The sequence below is a fragment of the Lynx rufus genome, unplaced genomic scaffold, assembly GCF_022079265.1.
Source record: "Lynx rufus isolate CCGP_SWC_20201006 ecotype Redwood Valley unplaced genomic scaffold, mLynRuf1.p SCAF_6, whole genome shotgun sequence".
NCBI classification, from domain to species: Eukaryota; Metazoa; Chordata; class Mammalia; order Carnivora; family Felidae; genus Lynx; species Lynx rufus.
The window spans coordinates 112,854,413-112,873,888 of NW_025814878.1; the positions used below are offsets into that span (position 1 = coordinate 112,854,413).

At 39.0% G+C, this 19,476-nt stretch overlaps 1 protein-coding gene across 2 annotated transcripts in view; it reads left to right on the forward strand.

The window, feature by feature from the left end:
- The first annotated feature begins 638 nt into the window (after positions 1-638).
- The window catches only part of ILRUN (inflammation and lipid regulator with UBA-like and NBR1-like domains), a 99,273-nt gene continuing 80,435 nt past the window's right edge, over positions 639-19,476 (forward strand). The window contains exon 1 of one of the 2 annotated variants that reach the window (XM_047101267.1): positions 639-982. In XM_047101267.1, coding sequence (XP_046957223.1) covers positions 825-982 — 158 coding nt within the window. In that variant the 5' untranslated portion in view covers positions 639-824. The remainder of the gene's footprint in view (positions 983-19,476) is intronic. The other variant, XM_047101266.1, reaches the window with a different exon arrangement.

The window sequence follows — 19,476 nt, forward strand, 5'->3', positions numbered from 1 at the left end:
TTGTATCGAGGCCTCCTTAACTTCCGAGACTTGACACTGCTGTTGCATAACAGAAACGGCACTAACAAATTGTAGTAACCATCGCCGAGGATGGCTGGTAACCAAGCGTTCACGGCACTTATCGACCTGGAAAAACAGCTCTTAAAACTTGTGCAAACAAGCCCTTCCAGGACAAGGGGCAAAGCCCTGGCCGAGAGGACTGCGTCCTGCCTGCACTTTGGTACTCGACCTTGCCATGGTCTCTTCTCCCGAACTTGTTTCCTCACCTGCAAAATGGTGGAGTTGCGGTAGACCAAGATCCCGGAGCTTCTCCCCAAACCCCGGACTTTAACTCCTCCCCTTGAAAGTGGGGGTGGAGAGAGGAGAAGGTCAGGCCAGGAGTCACCCTCAGCCGCCGAGCGGTCCCTTTCCTCTTTGCCATTCCCCACCCCCTCGCTCCACCTCGGTGAGGTCACGCGGGAGACGTCACGAGGTTGTGACGCCACTGAGGGGCGGGACTCCGGGAGAGGAAGGGGCGGGGCCCAGGCGGGCGGCGCTTGCGCAGTGGGCGCGGCGCGGGAGGAGGCGGAGGCGGCAGAGAAGCGAGAGGCGGCGGCGGCGCAGGCGGCGGCGCTGGGGGGGGTGGGAGGGGGGGGAGCGAGAGAGTGAGTGAGTGGCTGAGTGAGTTTATCCCTATGAGGCGGTGAGAGGCCCGGGGCCTACCTTAAAGGAGCGGGGTCGCGGCGCCAGCTAGCAGCGAGCCCCCTCCCGGTCCCCGGGCCCGGCGGCGCGGCGGCGGCGGCTCGGTTGTGAGGAGGCGGGGAAGCGGGTGTCCGGCCCCAGCCATGGAGGGCATGGACGTGGACCTGGACCCTGAGCTGATGCAGAAGTTCAGCTGCTTGGGCACCACCGACAAGGACGTGCTCATCTCTGAGTTCCAGCGACTGCTCGGCTTCCAGCTCAACCCGGCCGGCTGCGCCTTCTTCCTGGATATGACCAACTGGTGAGCCGGCCCCATCGCGCCAGCACTGGGGCCCGCGGGGAAGGGAAGGGACACCCGAGCCCAGCGGCAGGGCGGGCCGGGCGGGCGGGCGCTGAGAGGCACCCTCTTCCCGGGGCGTGGAGGGAGTGTGGGGGAGCCTCAGGGACATGGGAGAAATTTGGGGGGTGAGCAAGAGTAGAGAGGACGTACGAGGGGAGTGGGGGGCCACGGAGTGCAGGAGGGGCGGAAGGGAGACTGGGGAAGGCTTCCCGAGGTTCTGCGGAGAATTAGGGGCCGAAGAACATGGGAAGAGGAGAAAGACTTGAGTATCGAGACCATAGGGGTGGACCTGTGAGCAGGAGGGCTGTGGTGTTGGTGAAGAGTACACAGCACAGGAAATCTGAATTTGGGGAGTGGGGGGAAAGCCTGGGGTATGGAGTTAGGGTCGAGGAAGACAGGGATGAGAGGAAACTCCGGGAGAGAATTAGGTGTTCTGGAAGAACGTGGGGCACTGGAGAGACTGGGGAGTTAGGAGATGAGAACAGATACTATGCGCGCGCGCGTGTGTGTTGTGTTTCTTCATTCGAAGACAGGGAAAAAGGAAACATATTTTGGGGAAGGACAAGTGAGTACGGTAAGAGAGCTGACTTTCCGAAGAGTTGTGCCAGGGAGGAGTGGGATCTGCTAGTAGATCTAACGGAGGACCGGGAGTGCTTGGGGGCAGGGTCTGGGAAAGCCTTAGGAAAAGTGAAGGAAAGGAGATTATCTTGGAGGAGGGAACTTTCTGAGAGAACTGGAGCCCTGGATTCCAGAATGCCAGAATGGAGAGGGGCTTATCTGAAATAAGACTGGGTTGTTTGGGAAAATGGAGAACTTGGCTTAGGAAAACTAGGAACCAAGTTTTTTGGCTTGGAGTCTCCTTGTAGAATTGGGGCAGAAGACCATGGCGCTTAGACCAAAAGGAGTGTTTCTTGGCTTTGGATGTAGCCCTCGCTATTTGTGATAAGCAAGGCTCTCTCCTTGTTCTCTGAGGAGGGGTTGTTGAATTCACTCACTTAGGGTGAGTGGTAACGTACAGACCATTAGACTTCTTCTGAAAAGATTTCAGGTGAAACAACTCCTTTTGCTTTGGTCAGAAAGCCATGGGATGAGTGCCCTTTGCTCTCTGTGTTTGGGCATTCAGTCCCCTGACATGTGGAATCTTGTTTCTCTTGGCATCACTTATACAACCAGCTTCCCCTTTATTCCATGTCCACTGAATGCCTCAGGCAATGCCAGAAAAAAGAGGCTGTAAGCTTAGTCTTTATCCCATTTCTCATCTAGTCCTGTCTGGAATGGTGCTCGTCTTCCTTGTAGCTATGGTCACACCAAAGATGATGTGTGAATTTTTTTTCTGTGTAGCATCATTGGTGGGTCTTACTATTTTATCTTTAAACTTGATTGTTACAGCAAGAGTGGGATTGAATTGCTAGATGTTTAGAAAACTTTTTGAAGCATTGAATGCGAGAGATAGTCTTTATAATTAAAGAAGCATTTATGATCCCCACTTAATATCTTTTTACATCTGGGAAGAGAGGGACTACAGCCTGCAGTAGTTTTCTGAACACCAACTTATGGTGTTTAAATAGTCCTTGATAGGGGTTATTGAAAACACTGAGAACAGGTATTACCCTAGTGAAATGTAGAAGTAAAGCTATATCTTGACGAGGGTTGTTCTCTTGCCTGCCAGCTTCCCACCCCCAGCTCTTTTTCTTCCTTGTTTACACTAGTTCAGCATAGGAAACTTGGCATATTGTTGCTGCCAGTTTGGTAGGGGAGGATCATTATTTCTCCCCACCCCCTTGTGAGTCGTACCATTTAAACCCTGCCCTAATAAGTTTTTAGTTCTTTAGAGTCAGTATTTATTAGTATAATTATTGTGGCTACAAAACCAGTGTAATGAATTTTATGTGTTTGAGGTGTGTGTGTTTAACATCTAAGATTGTTTGTTTTTAGGTTTTGTGAAAGGTGAGGCCCAGTGTGGGTAAGAAAAAAATAACTTAAAAATTATAGTCGCGTTATAAAAATTTTATTTGAATTTTTTATAAAAAATTATTAAGCTCAATGGCACAGAGTAGCATGTTTTCTAATGATGTAGCATCTCTGTATGAAACAAGGTGTGATACATTTCTGAGCAAAGTAGTGAGCCATTAAAAGATGTATTCAGGTTTTTTTTCTTTTTTTAATTTTTTAATGTTTATTTATTTTTGAGAGAGAGATTGAGAGAATATGAGCGGGTGAGAGTGGAGAGAGAGTGAGACCCAGAATCTGGAGCAGGCTCCAGGCTCTGGGCTGTCAGCACAGAGCCCAGCGCAGGGCTCAATCCCGTGGACTGAGAGATCACGACCTGAGCTGTGGTCTGACGCCCAACCAACAGAGCCACCCAGGCGCCCCAGATGTATTCAGGTTTTAAAGCAGTTAGAAGTTAGTAGCTTCTTAGGAATGCAGGCAATTAAGTGGTAACTCAGCTTTAAGCCACCTTATTTTCTGGTTGTAAAAGTCATATTCTTTGTCTTTGATTATAAAATGAAAAATTTTTTGTGAATTGAAGGAAGTAAGACTTACTATTCTTTTCTTTCAATTGAAAGCAGTTAGCCCCAGTATTATATTTTGATTTCTATTTTGACCTGGTTAAGTTCATTAGATTTTTGTTTTGAACAAATGCTCATCTTGATTAATACAATCTAGTTAAAATAAATATAGTCATGCATGTGTACTTGGTCAAAACATTTGTGTTGTTTAAGAAATATGTGGTCTAGAAATGTATTGTTTTTAAATGTCATTTAATGTCTAACTTTGTTGAGATGGTCCTATAATATAGGATGGCAAAATCTCTCAAATTGCTGTGATTAACCTGTTGAATTTGAGATGATTAACTTTACTGTGACTTCTTAAGTGCCTGCTATTGGTTGTAATAAATAACCACCATTCGGTTGTTTGATGACTGCTAGAAAATACTATGGTAAATTAAAAATCATTATTTTAAAACGAAGGCCATGAGTTTTCTAAAATGAAACTCAAGTTGGAAAGACTTTGCTTTTATTTTCAAAAGTAAGTATTAGCTTTTTAAGAAGCTGTCAAAAAACTAAGTTGAATGTTTTGGCCTTGTCAATTATCTACCCTATAAAAGATTTTTTTCCTCTAGTCTTTAGTTCATTGTGCATTTTGTAGATATTTCTAATTTTTAATTTGGAATGAAGTATTGTTTCAGCTTAAGCTTTTTTTTTTTAAATTTTTTTTTTTAACATTTATTTATTTTTGAGACAGAGAGAGACAGAGCATGAGCAGGGGAGGGGCAGAGAGAGAGGGAGACACAGAATCCGAAACAGGCTCCAGGCTCTGAGCTGTCAGCCCAGAGCCCGATGCGGGGCTCGAACTCATGGACCTCGAGATCATGACCTGAGCCGAAGTCGACGCCCAACCGACTGAGCCACCCAGGCGCCCCCAGCTTAAGCTTTTTGTAGTGTTTATACCTGAGTTGGCAGCCATGCTGCTGGGATACTTAATAAAAGTAGCCAATATTCAGTTCCTCAGTAAGTACAGAAAGTAAATAAGTGGTGTGATAAAAAAAACCCAGTATGCTAAGCCAACTGAAATGATTTGTAGATTAGTATAACTTTCTATAGGTGGAATGTCTTGCAGAGACACTATTGGACAGTGAGTATAGAACCTGGAATTCTAAAACTGGAAGTTGGCTTAAGAGATTCTCCAGTTCATTCCAGTTTTTCCTGAAGAATTGCATATAATCCTTCCAAGACAGTTTATTTTTGCATCCCTGAGGGCAGAGATTTGCGTGGTACCTTATTATAGTGTTTAATTACTTTTCTAGTTAGAATTATGTCAAAACTAAATCTCTCTTACTTACCACAGTTTAAACTTTTTCATTGCTTATGCCCTCCTTGGAGATGGAGACTATCTAATAAACACCTTCCTTAAGAGGTCAGAAAGTTTCTGTTAATTGAAATCACTAAAATTTTTTCACTATTTATAATTTAAACACATTCAACTTAATGGTTTGTCATCCTTTAATGTAGTCTAATAGACTTATCTTTTTTCCAGGGGAAACTGACATGATTCATAGGAGAATTTACATATGATTTTTAGAAAATTTAACATAAAACATATACCATTTTAACCAATTTTAAGTGTACAGTTTAGTGTTATGTAAGATTTCAAATTCTCTTCTGGTCCTCAAAATCATTTGTCTCTTATGTTTTTAAAGTGAGTTTTGTTCTTTAGCATTTGTGACAAGAGGCAAGTAACACTTCTAGATTTTATTTTTTTAACACTTCTAGATTTTTAGAGGGCATTAACTTAGGAGTCAGTATTGGCCTTATTTCTCAGTTATAAGTATAAATAATAGTTGACTAGCATATAGACACTGTTGATTACTTATTTGGCTGGCCCTTTGCAGTTGTGGTGTTGCAACGTTCTAGCTTACCTCTTGGTGTCTTCAGGAAGTAATATACATTTTTTGGAACATTACATGTGCCCACAGTGGATGGAACAGATGTGTTCTAGAAAAGCAACTTGGAAAAACATTTTTGTACACTCATGTCCTGCTGACTTTGTCAGCATTGTCAGAGGCACCCCACTGGATAAAATAAAGGTATAACTGATGAAGTGAAATCAGGATCTAGATGTAAAAATCAGTTGTACCTTGTATTTCATAGTACCTCCCCTGCCTGGTCTTAATCCATTTTTTCAGTCACCTGCATGGTAAATGAGTTTCTGATCCAGTCTTTGGTTTATGTGTATGAGTCTAGGAAAAGCCTGGCAGCCAGACTTTTGTAACATAAATCATGATGTTAGTACTGGGTTCCTTGAAAAAAATGTGTGCCAAGCAGCAGTTTTAGGAAGAGGGTAGGGAAGGATTGCATAACACTCAGTGATAGAGTATTGTACAGTCTATAACATTTTTAAGAAGGTTGAGAGTTCTTTGGATATTCTTCTCCACTTTTTTCTATCTTTTTTGAGTGGCACATAGAAGTTTTGGACTCTGGGTATAAAAAAAAAGTTTATAAATAGAGCATTTAGATTCATTTTAGTTTTAAAAGGAGCACAGTAAAAAGTATATTGTTGTCCTGCAGGAAGTCTTTATAAACAGTATTGCTGTGGGCCTTGTATTTCTGATCACAGATGAAGTGAAAACTAATCTCCATTGTAGCTAGGATGGGTGGAGATGGTTTCTTCACCATTTCTTATCTTCCCACTCCTTCCACACAAAATTTGTGTAGCGCATAACACCAAAAACTATCAACCAGACAGTATTTAAATAAATGTATTTTGGATAGCAGATAGTGTAATACAGAAGCAGAAAACAGCCTGTATTATACTTTGTGTTCTGATAGGAAAAGAACATGCCTGAAATGATGAGAGAAAAGTTTCGGAATAATGAGGAAACATTCATATGTCAGTACTGAATTAGCTGAATTTCAGAACAGGTAGGAATGGACTGAGTCAAGTAGAAGGAATGATTCACAAAGATGGAATGACTGCTATGTGCAGGTTGCTTTCTTAGAAGTTTTGAAATGATTAGGCGATTTGAACTGATGAGAAAGTAGTGTAATATAGGTAGAGGATGTTTCCTGAGTGAAACCAGGAAGGAGCAAGTGGAGCAGAACCATCTAGAATATTGGCTTGGCTATAATGCAGTTAATGGGATCAGGAATAACAAGACATGGAGCTTATTTTTATTTTTGGCTTGGAATATTGCTGATTTTTAAAAAATTGAGGTGAAATCGACATGAAGTTAAACCATGAGAAAGTGAACAATTCAGTGGCATTTAGTGTATTCCTAGTGTTGTACAACTACCATATATATCGAGCTGAAACATTTTCATCACCCCAAAAGGAAACCCTACACCCGTTAAGCAGTTGTTCCTCATTCCCTGGAAACCCAAGCCCTGGCAACCACCCAGGTCCATTTTCACCCTTTGCCTTTGACAACTACCAATCTGAATTTTTTTTCTATGGATGTACCTATTCTGAATATTTCATATAAATGGAGTCATACAATATTCATGTCCATTTGTGTCTAGTGTCTTTCAGGCTTCATCCATGTTGTATAGCATGTGTCAATACTATGGTTGAATAATGTTTCAACAAAGTATGTGTATACCACAATTTATCCATTTGCCTCTTGATGGACATTTAAACCATTTCCAACTTCTGGCTATTGTGAATAGTGCTGCTATGAAAATATGTGTACATGTATTTGTTTCAATACCTGTTTTTACTTCTTTTGGTTATATACCTAGGAGTTGAATGTGTAACTTTTTCAGGAACCACCAAACTGTTTTCCACAGCGACTGGATTATTTTATAATCCTTCTAGCAATGAACAAGGGTCTGTCCCAGTTTCTCCATACCTTGCCAACCACTTGTTATTTTCCTTTTTTTAATTACAGCCATTCTTATGGGTATGAAGTGGTACCTCACTGTGATTTTGATTTGTGTTTCTCTAATTACTAATGATATTGAATGTCTTTTTCTATGCTTCTTGGTCAGTGCATACTTTCCTGGAGAAGTGTTTATTCAAGTCCTTTGACTGTTTTTTTAGTTGGATTGTCTTTTTTGTTCAGTTGTAAGAGTTATATATTCTGGATACTAGAACCTTATCAGATATGTAATTTGCAAACATTATTCTCCATTCTATAGGTTGTCTTTTTATTTTTTTTTGATGATGTTCTTCAGTGCACAGGTTTTTATTTTGAACAGGCCCAGCTTATCTAATTTTTTGTTGTTGCTTGTGCTTTTGGTGTTATATCTGATAATCCAAGGTCATGAAGATTTACCTGTATGTTTTCTTCTAAGAGTTTTATGGTTTCACTTCTTAAACTTAGGTCACTGATCCATTTTGAGTTAATTTTTGCATATGGTGTGAGGTAGGAGTCCAACTTAATCCTGTGGAGCTTAGTTTTGATCATGTCACAGGCTCTGGGACTGGCTTCTCATTGACTGCATTAAATATATCCTTTACTTGTATTAAATACATATTTTCTTCAGAACACCCCTAAAAATTGGGCCAGGAAAGTGTGCAAGGTTTCCTAATGGGGGAAAATATTAGGGGTGTTCTATTAGGAACCAAAATTAAATGTGTATCAATTAATTAATTTATTTTTGAAAGAGAGAGCATAAGCAGGGGAGGGGCAGAGAGAGAGAGGGAGAGAGAGAATACCAAGCAGGTTCTGCACTGTCAGCACAGAGCCCAACACAGGGCTTGATCCACAAACCGGAAGATCATGACCTGAACCCAAATCAAGAGTCAGATGCCTAACCAACTGAGCTACCCAGGTGCCCCTAATTGTGTATTTACAAGATCAGTTTATCCTTTTCCCCATCTTACCAGCCATTCTCTCTGATTTTTCCCTGTTAATAGCTCCATTGGTCTCCCAGACATTAGGCTTGAACTGAGTTCTATCCAATGCCCTCTCTTTCCTGGACACCTCAAATCACTTGCTAAACCCTGTTCGTTTCCACTCGGCAGTGCACTTTCCAACTCTTGTTTTCCATTCCCTGCACGACTACCCTAACAGGAATACTCTCCAAATTGTTTTTCTACATCTGGCTCTCTTCCTTCCAATCCATTTTGTGGACATACCACTACCAGACGAATCTTTCTAAATCACAGCTTTGATCTGGACCATTTTTTTTTTTGGTCAGAAACCTTTAATAATGCCCTAGTTATGTACCACATAAAGAACAGGGCTTTAGCTTGACATTCAGGGCCTTCAAAGATTGGTCCTGGTTTATCTGCCTCTACCTTTCCTGCATACCTTTATGCTGGATATCTTGCTTCTCTCTGCTCCATTCAAGCTGGTCTGCTGCTCATTTCCCACATATACTTTTGCTTTCCCAATTTTAAACTTTTTTCTTCTGCCTGGAATGTTGTTCTTCCTTTTCTTATGCCTCATGAAATCCTATTGTTTTTTTGAAATTGGGACACTAATTGTGCTGTCTTCTCTGAACATTGCTTTTTTGATAACATTGATCACATACGATACATACCCTGGAGAGGAAGATATACCCTAACAGCCTTTGGTTCTCCCTAAACATCGGATTCAGTAAGATGTGAGAGTAGATGGACTAAAGACTTCATTTTTAAGGAGACTTTGTGGTCCAGTGCTGTTAGAAGAAACAAGTCCTATAATCTAAGCTCTTTTTCAGGCTTTTTTGTAGATTCAGTTTGCCATGAGATGTAAATGTTGTCAATATATGTGCCATGAAAGAAATTAAAATTTAAGTTAACGGCAAGAATATTGTTTCTGGAAGCAATTTGAGCCCTCTAAAGGTTGGCCCCATCTTGGGGTGCCTTGGGGCTCAGTCGGTTAAGTGTCCGATTTTGGCTCAGGTCATGATCTTGCAGTTTGTGAGTTCAAGCCCCGTGTCGGCTCTGTGCTGACAGCTTGAAGCCTGGAGCCTGCTTCGACTCTGTGTCTCCCCGTCTCTCTGCCCCTCCCCCACTCTCTGTCTCTTTGTCTCTCAAAAATAAATAAGCATGAAAACAATTTCAAGTAATTTTAAAACACTGTATGGACCACATGAAGCTCATCTATAGGTAGGATGTGTTCCTTGGACCACTAATTTGCAACCTCTGGACTAAAAGTGAGAAGCAAAAATCTGTTCTTCTTTCCAGATGTAGCCACTACTATCTATTTTTCTGTACCTTTTAGAAAATTTCCATGCCTGTAGAATTTTGCATGTGTATGTATACTTACAGAATTTTCTGTGTGTGTGTGTGTGTGTGTATTTTTTAAACAGCAGTGGTATTGCAATTTGAATAATTGTTCTTCCTATTCAGAGTAGTGGGTACCACAGCCCTTGTACTGAAGTAGTTGTCAAGATATTTGGATAGGATGATCAAATAGATCTATATTTTACTAAATAATAGCGTAGTGGTAGATTTTATCTCTTCAGATTTGATCTCTTCAAGTACAGTAGAATTCTTTCACTGTATTGAGCAACCAACTCTCATCCAGTAATTACATGTAATTATTAAAACTTGTTTTGCTGTATTAAGAGCAAAATGTGTTAAGTAAACTAGTGAATCCATCTGAATTTGCTTATGAGATATTTTCAGAGAACACATTTTATAAGGTTTTTTTAAAATTTATTTATTTTGAGAGAGAAAGATAGAGAAAGGGAGAGAGATAATCCCAAGCAGGCTCCACACCATTAGTGTGGAGCCTGATGCGGGGCTTGAACTCCTGGAACTCTGAGATCATGACCTGAGCCGAAATCAAGAGTTGGATGCTTAACTGACTAAACACAAGGGACCCAAAACACAAGACTGAAGCTTACTGAAGAGGTTTAACTCTTACTGAATTACCTTGTGCAGATGAAACTGATACATTTTTCACTTGTAAGGGTAATTGATTTTGTGAGTGGTTTTCTCATGATTTGCCAGAGTTAATGTATGTCTTTGGAGAGGAGCAGTTAATTCCAAATCTGGAACTCAGCCCCACTGAATTGACTATGTACTGGATTTTAAAAGACTCACTTTAAAAAATGAACAGTTGTGTCTTCTTATGTGTGAACCATGGCTCTATGAAGTATTTCCAAGGGTTCACACTTGAATTATTGTGCTTGAGGTCAGTGATTCACAGCCTATTATGGATCAACAGCCTACTACTCGATTGAATGATACACAGTGTGCTTCTAAAATGCTTTCTGGTCAGGATTTATTTTCTGAAGTAAATTTTGCTTTTTAACTAAAAAAAAACTTTGATAACGGACTTTGGGACAGTAGAAATCATTGGCTGAGGGATGGGGTTTTGCATACAGCTATATAACTGGGAACCAACTGTGTTTAAACTTTTTTTTAATTTAAAAATAATTTTTATTATGATATAAAATTTTATTGTGACTTAAATCATTGCAGATAAGCTAGAAAGTGCCAGTAAGCAAAAAGAAAACAAAAACAAGCCATACTCACAGGAGCCAGAGATAAACAATTTTAACCCTTACATCTGTATTTTTCTAGTACATACTTGCATGTGTTTGTGTGCGTACCTGTGTTTGCTTTATGAAAGTGGAGTATTTGCTGTATTCCATGTACTGTTTCAAGTGATTACTACATAATTTAATGCTCACAATAATTTTAGGAAATAAATACAGTTATTCTTACTTTACAGAAAAGGAAAAGAGGCTCAGTAAGGTTAAGTAACTTACGTAAAGTTACATGGGTAATAAGTGGTAGAAATAGAACTCAGATGTAAGTAGTCTCGGACTAGAGTCTGTGCTCCTGATTGCTGTGTTTTATACACTTGGTGGGTTTCCAGGGCTGCCATAACAAATTACCACAAACTGGGTGGCTTAAAACAAAAAGTTATTCTCTTACAGTTCTGGAGGCTAGAAGTTGAAATCAAAGCATCAGCAGGGCTCTGCTTGCTCTGAAGGTTCCTAGAGAAGAATCCTCCCTTAACTCTTTTTAGCTCTTGATGGCTCCCTTCTTTTGGCATTTCTTGGTGTTCCTTGGCTTGTACTACATCACTCCAACCTCTGCCTCAATAGTCACAAGGCCTTCTTCCTTGTGTCTCCAGATTTCCTCCTCCCCAGATTTCCCCAATCCCCAGTCGGTTGGATTTAGGGTCCAACCTGATCTGACCTCATCTGAACTACTTGTATCTGCAAAGACTATTTCCAAATCAGATTGCATTCTGAGGTTCTGGGTAGATGTGAATTTTGGTGGATACTCTTAAACCACTACAAACACAATTTGTAATCTTTCACTGAAAAATCTCTTACGATAATTATTCATTTTTAATAAATATGATTCTATACTTTTAAAGGCTTCATGGTATTAAGTGTATATAAAATAACTTAATAATCCTTTTTTGTTGGATATCAAGGTTATTTTTATTTTTTTGTCACTATAAACTCAGTATTGAAATTCTTGTAGGTAAATCTTTGCTTGCATCCTTAATTGTTTCCTTAGAGTTTTTTCATAGAATTAGATTGCTGGGCTAAAGATAAACATGGTTTTTAATGCTCTTAATATTTAATTGCTAAATTGTCTCCCTCATAAAGGTCAGACTAATTTATATTTCTGCCAGCTACTGTGTGAGTAGCTGTTCCTTTAATACCTCATCAATGCAGCATATTACAATTAAAAATGTTTTTCTTTTGTCAGTTTGGTAGGTAAAAAGTGTGATCTTGTTTTAATTTGTATTTTGTCATTTCTGAGGAGTATTTTTATGTCCTAAATGTCCACCGTATTTCTTTTATGAATTGGCTGAACATGCCCTTTGTCCATTTTTTTAATAAGGAAGTTTGCCTTTTTGGAAAGTGGAGTTTTTTTTCCTGACTGTAAAAGTAGTAATACTGAATACAAAAAATCAGCAAGTTCAGAAATATTGAAGGAAGACATATTGCTTTATAGCCTGCTTTTTCACTAAACGTAAATATCTTTCCATGTCTGCTTTTCATGGCTGCTAGTGTTCCATTACTTGGGTATTCTGTACTTTAGTTGAGAAGCCATTTATTGGTTTTTGTTGTTTTTTGCTATTAGAAACATCTTTTCATATTTGCCTGATTATTTTCTTTTCTCTTAGTATTTTAAAAAACTGTGACATATAGCCCATGTATTTATTTTGGAGAAATTCTTGGAAGTGGAATTGCCAGGTCAAAGGTATGGCCTTTTGAAGGTTCATGAACATTGCCAGATTGCCTCCATGAAGGATGTAACAGTTAATAATCCAAACAGTTTCGGCATTAGAAAACTTGCTTTCTGGAATGTTGATTTTTAATTTTTGCTGAATAGATTTATCTGATAGATAAATGTTTGTTGCTCTAGTTTGCATTTCTTTGCTGGTGAAATCTTAAGTTTTATGTGTGTGTGCTGGCTATTTTTTTATAGACCTTTTTATTTAAAAAAAAAAAAAAAGGTTCTAATGAACCCTGTGTATCCATCATCTTGATTTCAGTCATTAATTTTTTTTTGTCTTTTTTTTTTCCCTCACTAAAGAACAGTATTTTTTAAAAGCAGATTTCAGCTATGTGGTGGCTACTTGTTTTGGTGTTTAAAATGTAACAACTTTATTGAAATACAATTTACACATCCTAAAATTCACCTATTTTAAGTGTACAAATTCAGTGAGTTTTGTAAATTTATAGATTTGTATAAGCATCATCACAAGCCAGTTTTAGAACATTTCTGTCACTCCAGTAAGATTTATGCCAGTTTGAGGGGCATCTGTATGGCTCAGTTGGTTAAGTGTTCGACTTCGGCCCAATCATGATCTCACAGTTTGTGAGTTTGAGCCCTGTGTCAGGCTCTGTGCTGACAGCTCAGAGCCTGGAGCCTGCTTCAGCTTCTGTGTCTCCCTCCCTCTCTCTCTCTCTCTCTCTCTCTCTCGCTCTCGCTCTCTCTCTCTCTGCTCCTCCCCCATTTGCACCTGGTGTCTCTCTCTGTCAAAAATACAACATTGAAAAAGTATATCAAAGAAATAATTAAAAAAAAAAAAAGATTTATGCCAATTTGTGGTCAGTCATCCCCAGTGCCAGGCAACCACCATTCTGACTTCTGTCTCTCTGAATTTGCCTTTTCCGTATATTTCGTGTAAATGTAAACATGAAGTATGTGGCCTTTGTGGCTGGCTTCTTTTCCTTATTAGCATAATGTTTTCAAGGTTTATCCACATTGCAGCATGGATCATTGATGGAAGTTCATTCTGTTTTATTTTACTGCTGAATATTCTACAGACATTGAAAAATAATCATTGTTACTAAAAAATCATTCTTCAAACAGTACCAGAGATTTTTCAGTGAAAGGTAAGTCTTTTTTTGATTCTAGATTTTGTGTCTCTTCCCAGAGACAGTACCTATTACTGATTGGTCTCTTGTGTACCTTTCCAGATGTTATTCTACATAGCTTTAATACCTGTAAAGGTCCTTGCTGTTTGGCATCTTTGTCATTTTTTTAAATATATTTTTGAGAGAGGGAGAATCCCAGGCAGTCTCTGCACTGTCAGTGCAGAGCCTGATATGGGGCTCAATCTCACGAACCATGAAATCGTGACTTGAACTGAAATCAGGAGTCGGACACTTAACTGATTGAGCCACCCAGACACACTTGCATCTTTGTCATTTTAAAAATTGATATTTGTAAGTTAGATTTTGCACATGTTTTTCCAGTTTCCTGTTTGTGTTTTAACTTCTTAAAAATTTTATTTAGATATGTAATTATAAAATGGATATGTGTTTCTTATGAAAAGTTTAGATAGTACATAGATTGCTGTGTTTCCCTCCCTCAACTCACTCTGCAAAAGTAGCCATTAGTCTATTTTTTCAGAGACACTGTGTACCTTTGCGGGCCTGTATTTGATCAGAGAGTCCATATGTATGCTAGTAAGTTATTACTATACTTTCCTCCATTCTACATGCAGATTTAAATCCCTCCTCTTACAGTTTTTTTTTTTTCCTGAAAAAGAACTGTCTTCTACATAGATATTTAAAATTTTGTCAGTGAAAGTAGTTCCTGATAGATGTCTTTAGATCTTAAATGTTAGGTCTTTTTGGGAAGTTTTTTCCTCCACAGCGCCTTAAAACAAACTTTGGTATATTGTTAAGTACGGACTTTAGGCCAGGTCATTTCAGATCCATCATCTACTTCAGTTGTCAAGAATTTTTCTGAAAGCATGATCTGTAGGTGTACCATCTCTTGTAGAGGTCTTCTCTCCTCCCTTACACTTGAAAACTTGTGTGTGCGCATACACACACACACAGAACCTAGGTATACGTATTATATATAGTATATATACGTTAGCTTGTTTAATTTCACAGTATACTGTGGACGTCATTTTTTTTAGTGGGTGCATGGTATTTATTCATTGTGGCTGACTATATTTAATTTAAATATTTCCTTAGTGATGGACAGCTAGTTTCCAGGTAGTATTTGCTTTTATAAAGCTGCTCTGGTACAGGTATCTTTGTATACTTGTGGGTACAGTTTTAGAAGTGGAATTGCTGGGGCTGGGTGTATGGGCAGTTTAAATTTTGATAGGTAACATCAAATTCACTCCAAAAATATTGTAACAATTTTCATTTTTACTGTCCCTGCACAAGAGTCCTTGCCTTTTTAAAAAAAAAAAATTTTTTTTTAAGGTTTATTTATTATTGAGAGACAGAGAAATGGAGTGAGCATGGGAGGGGCAGAGAGAGGGAGAGACACAGAATCTGAAACAGGCTCCAGGCTCTTAGCTGTCAGCCCAGAGCCTGATGTGGGGCTCAGACTCACAAACCGCAAGATCATGTCCTAAGCTGAAGTTGGACACTTAACCGACTGAGCCACCCAGGCGCCCCAAGAGTCCTTGTTTTGCCACACTTTTATCAACCAGGAATGATCTTTGTCTTTACATTGTTGCTGGTTGGCAGGTTAAAATGTATTCATTTTAATTTGTATTGCTTTAATTATGAATGAGGTAGGACATCTTTCCATATCTTTATTGGCTATTTGTATTTCCCCCCAGCTTTATTGAGGCCATTTGTACTTTTCTGTGACTTGTGTTTTCTTCTCTGTCTCAACTGGAGTGTTATTCTTTCTCTCATTAACTTGTTTGAGTTGTTTATATATTAAGGAAATGGACTTCTTATTAAATACTTGTCTTTTCTCCAGTTTCTTTTAACTTGGCTTATAATGTTTTGTTGTTGTTTTTTTTTTTTTTAACTCTGTGGTGCTTTCTTTGTGAATTTTTATGAAATTGAATCCAGCAATCTTTTCTTTTTTCATTTCTGCTTTTGGTTTCATGTTTATAAATCTTTTCCCCACATAATTGTTACATAATTATTATTTACCTCTGTTTTCTTTATGATTGCATAATTTACATAAATCTTTTATATAGTTAAAATGTATTTGGCAGTGTTGTGGGAGGTCGATATCCTAACATGTTTTGGAAATGATTAGTTGGTTTTCCATTTTTTTGAGAAAATCATATTTCCTCCCAAAGATTGAAATGCTACCTTTATCATGTATCAAATGCTTATACACACACACACACACACACACACACACACACACACACACTTGGGCTTGTTTTTGCACTTTTTCCTCTGTTTATCTCCAGTTTTCTAGGGTTGAATAAGAGTTTTAAGGTTTGCTTAAAATATTTTTAAAGGCAAGTACATCTTCTTGTAATTTTTCAGTTTTTCCAAGTTATAAATGCACATAGTTTCTAAGAGTAAAGTAAATTTCTACAGGCTTGTTAAAAGAACCAGGAATTCCAGACCCCCTTTTCCTTCTTTCAGTTCCCAGAAGCAATCTTTTTCAATTCTTTCAACTGATTTTGAGATTTTTGCCTCTCTATTGATTTTTTTTTCTTCTGTTTTAACTATAATCTGTTTATTTCCCACAGGGAGATGAGGATTTCATTCTTTGATAGCCAGTGTGGTGGTAAAGAGCAAAGTTCAGAGTTTCTGCTATGTACTGTCTGTGTGACTTTGGCAAGTTATTACCCTCTCTGTGCCTTGGTTTCCTCATATATAAAGACAATATCCTTTTTTATCTGAAGATTAATTAATTAACATGTGTAAAGATTTAGAGCTGTGCCCTGGCACATGGTAATTGTTAGTTTCACTTACCCTGTCTCCCATTCTCCCATTTTAAGTGTTTGTAATTTAGAGAAGTCAGTTTTCAGTGTCTATGTTGTTTTAACTGTTTAAATGCTTACTGACACTCGAGCTATTAGTATACTTAGATTCATTTTCCCTTTCTGTACAATCTTTTGCTGCCCCAAGGGTAATAATTGTGTAGGCTTTTGGTTTGTTCAGTCTCTTAGATATTTTTTTTCCTAAGTCATTCTCAAAGTCCTTACCAACCATGAATCTCTTCTTCACAGGTTCAGACGGTGTTGTATCAGTTTAACCTTTTTGAAGAACTTTCTTCCAGAGCATTTGACCTACTCTAATCTGGACTGGTTGAGCTCTGAGTGTGCTGCACAGCTCTTATTCTGGGTACCCTGGGGATTTCTTTCACACTCCTCCTACTCCCCACCCTTTGTTGGAAACCTTGTTTCCTGGACCCCATTTTTTTAAACTTCCTGAGAGTGCAGAGGAGATAAAATTTGAGACTTTTGTATTCTGAAACTATATTTTACTCTGATGCTTAGTTGATATCCAGGTTTGCTTAGGTAACAGTTTTAAGGTTGGAAATATTTTTTTCTCAGAATTTTGAAGGCACTGCTCTTTTGTCTTCTTTTTTTCCGTGGAAATGTTGAAATGTGATGCTGTTCTGATACTTTGTTCTTTGTATGAATCCTGTCTTTTCCCTCTCTGGAAGCTTTTGGTAACTTTGCTGTGTCCCTGGTGTTCTCAAGTTTGATGGGGATACATTTCAACATGTATTTTCATACCTTGTGCTCAGCTTTGGAGAGCCCTTTCAGTCCGGAAACTGTCTTCTTTTTCTTGGGAGATTTCTTAAGTTAATCCTTTGATTTCTTTCCCTTCATTTTCTGTGTTCTCTTTTCTTAGGTCTCCTATTTTTCAGATAGTGGATCTTCCGGTCTGGTCCTCTGTCTTTTCTCTTTTCATCTTTTGACTCTTTTTTTTTTTTTGCTCTGTTTTCTGGGAGATCTTCAAGTTGCCATTTTTGTTTGCTTACTTTTTAGTCTTTTTCTTTCATATTCAATGCTTTACCTTAAGTATTTGGTTGTTCTTGGCTGTCTACTCCTATTTAAAAGTAGGACACAGAAAGTGGATTGGAAGCTGTGGACCTGATTGTAGTTTTTAAGTGAAAGCTTTAAAAAGCCCCACCCATTTCCTCCAGGGTGGGGCATTCACCAGGCTACGTGTGCAGTGTTTAGACAGATCTAACGGTTGGGTTTAGGCAAATGCATAACCTCTCCTGTTTTTATCCATATCTTCACCTTCACTTGTAGGGTACCTGGTGCTGTTAATTCCTGAACCTTTTGGGAATCCTCATTTTAAGTCGGGTTGCTTCTCTACTTTTCCCCACTGCTGGCTGAGGAGGATTCAGCTTTCTCAGGTTGGCTAAGTCATTTACCACTTGTTTGTCTACCTTCCAGAGCATCAAATGTTGCCTCCTCACTTGTTCACTTTGTCCTCATGAATTTATGACTTTTCTCCCCATTTGTCTCAGTTTGTTCGGGCCGCTATAACAAAAGCACCATAGACTGTGTGGTTTATAAACACCAAACATTTATTTCTCACAAGATCTAGAGGCTGGGAAATCACAGATCAGGGTGCCAGTAGATTTGGTATCTGGTGAGGGTCTGATCCTGGTTCACAGATGGCTGACTTCTCATTGTAACCCCACAAAGTTGAGGGGTGAGGGAGCTCTCTAGGGTGTCTTTTATAAGGACACTAATCCCATTCTTGAGGGCTCCACCCCCATGATCTAATTATCTCTAAAGGCTCTACCTTGTAACACCATCACATTGGGAGTTAGGTTTCAACATGTGAATATTTGAGGGCACAAACATTCATCCAATCTATAGCATCATACCTGTATTTTATTTTATTTTAGCTTTTTTAATGTTTATTTTAGAGAGAGAGAAAGAAGCAAGCAAGCCAGCCAACCAGTCGGGGAGGGGCAGAGAGAGAGACACACAGAATCCGAAGCAGGCTTCAGGCTCTGAGCTGTCAGCACAGAGCCTGATGCAGGGCTCAAACTTGTGAACTGCAAAGTCATGACCTGAGCCAAAGTCAGATGATCAACCGGCTGAGCCACCCAGGAGTCCCTGCCTTTATTTTATTTCTTTTAATGTTTACTTATTTATTTTGAAAGAGAGCAAGCAAGCAGGGGAGGGGGCAGAGAGAGGAAGAGAGAGAGAATCCCAAGCAGGCTTTGCACTGTCAGTGTGGAGCCCAATGAGGGACTTGAACCCACGAACGGTGAGATTATGACCTGAGCAGAAACAAAGAAGTCGGGAAGCTAAATCGACTGAGCCATCCACACACCCTGCATACCTGTATTTTAGGAGGGATTTTGGGGGAGAGTTGACGCCAGTGCATGCAATTTTTCATTGGAAACTGAAAGGAAACATTGGATTTGTCTCTAAAATTTTCTGTTTTGCCTTTTCATTTTTATTATGATTTATATGATTGGGATGTGATATAAAATTTCAACATGCCAATTGAATAGTTGATCAGGTTGTAATGATGTTACATATATAGATAGCTTTTCTTTGGTGAAATGGAATTGTTTTACCTGAAGGATCAAGAACAAATTATAAATCGTTATCATTGGCTATGAGCTTATAGTTGGCTTTTATTTCCTTTTTTATACTTTCATTTCCTTTTTATACTTTAATTCTTGATCTTTTTCTCTTTAATTCCTAAATTTCCTACAATAAATAAATGTAATTAGGAAAAAATAACACCTAAGTTGAGAAAAGTTGTTAATCAAATCCTTGGATAAAAATTGGCTCTAGATCCCAGTGTTCTTTACCTCCTTTAGGTAATCTGCAGTTAATGAACACTAAATTTGGGGTGTGCGTGTGTTTTGCGGAGTTCATTCTG